General features: G+C 40.5%; 1 protein-coding gene across 3 annotated transcripts in view; it reads left to right on the forward strand.

Moving 5' to 3' along the window:
- sema5ba (sema domain, seven thrombospondin repeats (type 1 and type 1-like), transmembrane domain (TM) and short cytoplasmic domain, (semaphorin) 5Ba) overlaps positions 1–6,000 on the forward strand; it is a 109,553-nt gene that overhangs the window by 94,740 nt on the left and 8,813 nt on the right. For all 3 annotated transcript variants that reach the window (XM_053626562.1, XM_053626561.1, XM_053626563.1), the window contains 3 exons: positions 1,452–1,664; positions 3,348–3,518; positions 5,323–5,457. In XM_053626562.1, coding sequence (XP_053482537.1) covers positions 1,452–1,664; positions 3,348–3,518; positions 5,323–5,457 — 519 coding nt within the window. The remainder of the gene's footprint in view (positions 1–1,451; positions 1,665–3,347; positions 3,519–5,322; positions 5,458–6,000) is intronic.

Consider the following 6,000-nt stretch of genomic DNA (forward strand, 5'->3'; position numbering starts at 1 on the left):
ATTTTATTGACATCAGTAACTGTAATCAAATGACATCAATTTAAAATGTAATGCATTACTGCGTTATCAGAAAAAAATTATTAGATTACAATTACTTTGCAACGCATTACACCCAACTCTGTGCAAATCTAATTCTTGAACTATTTTTTAAATTCCTTTAACTGGACAATAAACCCCCAAGTGTTTGCAACCATTGTATTTTGATGTCTGTATGACCTTGTCAGGTCTGTGCTCAAAAAGAAATGATAGTTCACCTAAAAATGAAAATTCTATCATTTACTTACCCTTATGTCATTCCAAACCCAAATACTGTTACTTTTCATCACATAAAAGAAGACCCCCCCTCCCCCTCCCCCCCTGTTTTCCACTCTATTACAGCTTCATTCCATAAAATGGCAGAAGATCGTGATCATGAGCTTTAAAGGTGCACTATAAATGCGCCATAAAAACTATACTCCAAGTGGCCATACTAGAGCTTTGCGTCATATAGACCGCTTTTCTGTATAGCGGTGTAAACATTCTTCACAATTCTCCTTTTGTGTTACACTGAGAACAGCATACAGGTTTGGAGCAACTTGAGGGTGAATAAATAATTTTGTGTAAGTCATTTTGTGTGGCTAGCTGACACAGTCATGTCGATTTACACAGACATTATGACAATAATGAAAAGACAAACAAATGATTAATTTTTTATTTGCGACAGCAGAAAAAGGGTAAGCTGACAGGAACAGGAAAAAAGTTAACAGGATATACACAGTGGAAGTTTTGCAATTCATATTTGGTCTGCTCTATTGTTTGGAACATATTATTCACTATATCTGTGCATAATAAGATGAAAGGCTTGCCTTGGGGTAGAGAGTGAGTAAATCTGAAATATGATAAACCATCTAATCTAACTTGTCAGTGTGTATTACAATACAAAAACCTTACTATAGCCTTACTATAGTTATTTTGGTCCTAAATATAAAGGTCTTGCATTGTGTGTGTATATATAAATATTTAGGCCTTTATTACATAGGGAACTAAAAGGACTATTACATTTGTGACCCCACCTCCACCAAATGATTTGGTCATCCCAATACATCCCATAAACATATTCATTCATTCATTTTCAGTAACTGCTTTATCCTAGTCACGGTCAGGAATAATGGTTAGGTATGTGGGAGGAAACCAGAGAACCCTGAGAAAACTCACACATACAGAACCTGCAAAAGTCTGCACAGACAATAACCTGAGCTCAGGGTTGACCCGAGATACATGAAGTTATGAGGCTGCAACTTTGTACTACCGTGCGACCTGTGACTGCGTAACACAAATTCAAGTGCAAAGTTTACTTCCCCAGCAACTTCCATGTCAGAACTCTAATACATGATTAATGCTATATTTAGTGATTGCTTTAGGATCAGGTTTTGCCATCAAAAAGTAAAATGTGCATGGTGTGTATGTTGCAGCTCTTGTGGATGAGCTACTCAGGACTCCTGGGGTGAGACTCACAGGCTCCAGCTGGTCATTATGGGAGTCGTGGACTACGTGCAGTCAGGAGTGTGCTAAAGGCTATCGCTCCCGCAAACGCACCTGCACTGGCATGGACGGCAAGAATTCACCGAATGCCTGCAGAGGATCTCCTGTAGAGTACCAGGACTGCAATCCTCAGCCATGTCCTGGTAACACACACGCGCGCACACACACACATGCACGCACACACAAGCACACAAACACACATGCAAAATATGCAGAGACACACAGGACTTCCAAGTGTTTCCTTCATTTCCCTTCTCTATCATTCAGTTTGGTAAAACAGTTGCTGAGTCCAAGTGTATTACTGAGTTCATTAGCTAATGGATGGCTGAGATGATGGCTCCACTGGGTCCAGAGGTCTGTGGTCAGAACCCTCCTTTTTTGTCAGTGCAGTTTCAGTGCAGTTTTTGTAGACATTCTATAATTAACAATTCATGATCATTTATACAGACAGATTGGAGGAGAGACATAAAATAAGTCGGTTGTTTCCTGATTACCTGATGCTCTGATTTTGTTTTTTTTGCTGTGTATGGATTTTTACATTAGCAGTGTTCAATCTTGAGAAACATAATTATAATTGTATCTGGTCCTCTTTTAATGCCAACAGTGTAGAGTGTTTGATCTGAAGACTAATGGATATATTCCCTATCTTTTCAATTATTAACTACAACAAGCCAATGCATTCCTCGTTGTTGACAAAAAGAGCGCGCGAGAGAGAGTTATTAAAGGTGGAATCAATCATTGAAAAAATTGAAGGACATACTCTACACACCATGCTTGTAATCATTTCACATAATCTTTACCATCTTCACTGTGTTTTCAGCCATTATTTGTCAGGAGCTGCATGGAAATTCTCTAGTTAGCTATGGGGACAAAATGAAAATGGGAATGAAACATAGGATTTACAGTATTTTCACACTAATAGTTATAAAATGTGTATTATGTGCAAGTATTTGTGTTTAACTCTTTTGAACAGTAGCAATCTGTGTGAAATGTAGCTGCAGTTTGTGTGCTGAGGTCACCGCCCTTCTAGTACTATCTCTAGTAAAATCACACACAAATCTAGATATATACATTATGTCGTAAACATGGATTGATTAATTGGTTATTAATAGACCAGAAGAGACACTCTGAGACAATCTTTATCTTAAATGAGATGGGGGGCAGGCAATGAAAGGATCCATAAAAATGAGACATTTTTCTCTATGCAGCTCTCCATTCAGTCGCCTATACTGTGTGTGCTGTGTGTTGGACTCTCGCTAAGGGTCGTCACCATGCCCCATTTCTCCTCTCTAATCCACTAAAGGAAATCAAGTTTTCCACTGCAGACGGATAGAGCCGTCCCCCCGCTCCTCCACTCCTCCCCCCCCCCCTCCATCCCATCAAGCTGATGAAACATCAACAGAGGCTTCTAGCAGCTTCTGACAGGAGCAGAAATGCCAATAAAGCAACACTTATTGTGGACAGGTGAAGCCATGGTGCTAGCGCACTAATGCTGAGGCACAGGTGTGGATAGTGCTGCAGAAGGCTAATGAAGAGTGCTGAGCAGCGAAAGCAGACATGTGACTCCTCTACTGTGCCTGCATCCCCATTACATCTCCTAGCAAACGTTCATCTGTCAGCACTGCAGTTGTTTCTGATTCGTCCCTCTGTTGTGCTTTGTCTTGCTTCTTTTTGTCTGTCTGCATCTCTGTGCTCGCTTTCTGCTTCCTGTTTGCGCTGTATGTGTGTGTCTGCTTCTCCACATGTCCTATTGTTTTGTGTCTCCCTGCTTGCCTGATCGTCTTGTACTTGTGTGTGTCGTGTACGTGTGTGTCTGGTCTGTTCAGTGAAAGGTGCCTGGTCTTGCTGGTCGTCATGGTCACAGTGTACGGTGCCCTGCGGTGGCGGGCACTACCAGCGGACGCGCACATGCACAAACCCCGCGCCCGCCCGTGGAGGGGACATCTGCATCGGGCTGCATACAGAGGAGGCTCTGTGCAACACACACACCTGCCAGGGTAAGCCCACCATCAGGACCAACAACAAAGCAAAACTGACTCACTGCTTAAAGTGATAACCAACTGTGAGCCACAGGTCCTGACAAGTCAGCCAAAATGTGGAGTGCCTCCACCTGTATGCACAAGATCAGATATGGATGTTTTGGGGGTGTTTTTTCAGTCTTCCGTCTACTGTATGTCTATCCATTTTATCACCTCCAAGATATGCGCCATCTGTCAGCTCCATAGTACAATTCGCACTGCTGTGAGCAGATCATTAAAAACATCCTTCAGATATAGAGATACCTTGGGTTTGTGTGTGTGTGTGTGTGATCATGCTCTGCAGTGTTAAATAACGTTTTTCTGTATAAAACCAGCTCAGGAGAAACTGAAATGTTTATGAAGCGAGCTAATCTTGGAATCGTGTGCGAATGCAAGTCTTTTCCTAAAAAGAAGATATATATAAACACCTTTTGGATTTAACAAGCACCGTTCTCCTGCAGTTTTTCACCCATATTCTATTTCTTTCTTGAACCACACTTAATATTCCTTGAATGCACTGATGCATTGCGAAATGATTCCATTCCCTGCGGTTAGAAAAGCACATACGACTGCATGCCTAGCTACCCATTATAAATATGGCAAGAATGGAGCATTTTAAAGCTATAAACAGAAAATTAATTGCCTCTTTACAAAACTTTTTTTTTTAAGTTAAAGAAAATAAAGGTGGCTGATATATGACTATATAATGTCGATATAGTGACAAATGATTTCAGAAGGCTCTTTCCTGACATATCACGGCTATCAACTGAGCTTTTAATAACTCTGAATGACTCTATAGTTCCTCAAAGATAAAATGTTGCCCCTGTTTTTGTGCCAGTTGTGTAATTTTTTCCTTATTGAAATGTTTTCATTTCCTTATTCTTTTCTGTAATTAGAAATATTGATTTTTTTTTAAACCTGCTACTGTGTAAATATGTTGTGGTACATACTATGTATTTTGAAAATGTTATTATGTAGGTATTGTGGTATGATATTTTTTTGCCATATGTGACAACACATTCATATGCACACAAATCAAGCAAGCATCTGATTGGCTGTTTTCCTTCTTCCATTCATCTCCTTATATGCTGGCCTGGTGATCACCCAGACCTAGTGCTACAGATTAAAGACCCTTGCAGGCTCTCAATCAGACTCCAATAAGATTGTAGCGAGCTGCACACATATCTTTTCAGCATGGCTTGATTAAATATGTTTTTGGGAGCAAGAGTGAGCATAGGGCAGGTGTAGCGGTAGCATGTATATGCATAGATGCAGTCCATCAATCCCACTCGTTTCTTATTTCCTCTCCCCCTGACTTTGCTAAGCAAACACTTTATTTGATTGCGGTAAATAAAGAGATGGATGTAGCAATTATCTGCACCACTCAGCATCATTATTAAACAAGAAGGCTGCTTTCCATGATGGCTGCAAATATTTCACGCCGGCAAGCAGCTTAAGATGTAGATTTTAGATGTCACCTCTGAAGCTCTTGTCTCTGTAGCTTGTCTCTTGTCGCTGCTGACTCTGTTTCTGCATCGTAAAATCTGTGGTTGCTTAGCAGTCTGTCATCTCTGACCTGAAAAGGATGAATCTACCAGCTGATTCAATTTCCCCAGCAAACAAATGACTATAATGTGCTTTCCTCAACAGCTGTTCTAAACATACTTATCAATATCTGAAGGGGTTAACTTTTTATTATTTGGGCACTGAATTTGGGACTCGCTTCAAAGAAATCAGTGTAAATGCATGGTAGAACCCTCTAAAAGCGTGTTTGTCCATGCAGGTGGTTGGATGGCCTGGACCTTGTGGTCTGCGTGTGATGATCTGGGCCTGCAGTCACGCACTCGGGTGTGTGGGAATCAGGGTTCTCCATGTGCAGGGAACAGCACCCAGTACAGAGACTGCAACGAGATACCCGGTGAGAGATCACATATACGCACACCTTTTGAATGTGCTTGAAGTCACACATACAGTATAGTACAAGTATTATATTGAGTATTTTGTGTCCAGTTCAAAATAATATTTTCAAAACCTTATTCAACTTGCCAGCCAAAAAAAATATTTGTGTAATTCACTGTTGTGTCCATTTTAATGCTCATATATATATTTACTTCATCCAAACCCATTAAGATGCCTTAGCTATAATGTGTTTACTTACACTGGTTCTTAATTCTGGTCAGTAAAAGTGAAAGAGGGTTTTATTAGTAGAGAACTGACATTTCCAGCAGGAGTTAGCCGAGCGGAATATCAAGTAAATCAGGCGCTGTAATTAATATTAATGCTATGTCACAAGGCAGGCTCACATCTAATATCACTCCAATTTTAGGGCGAGTGTTTGAAATCATAAGGTCTCTTGGACTGTGAGACTTTTAGGCAATTTTGCCATAAATTAATCAAGAAGAATTGCGCATCTCAGATGAAACAGTCCCAGCCTCACCACATGGGCAGGAATTACACGTCT

This window comes from Ictalurus furcatus, chromosome 6, assembly GCF_023375685.1.
Source record: "Ictalurus furcatus strain D&B chromosome 6, Billie_1.0, whole genome shotgun sequence".
Classification (NCBI taxonomy): domain Eukaryota; kingdom Metazoa; phylum Chordata; class Actinopteri; order Siluriformes; family Ictaluridae; genus Ictalurus; species Ictalurus furcatus.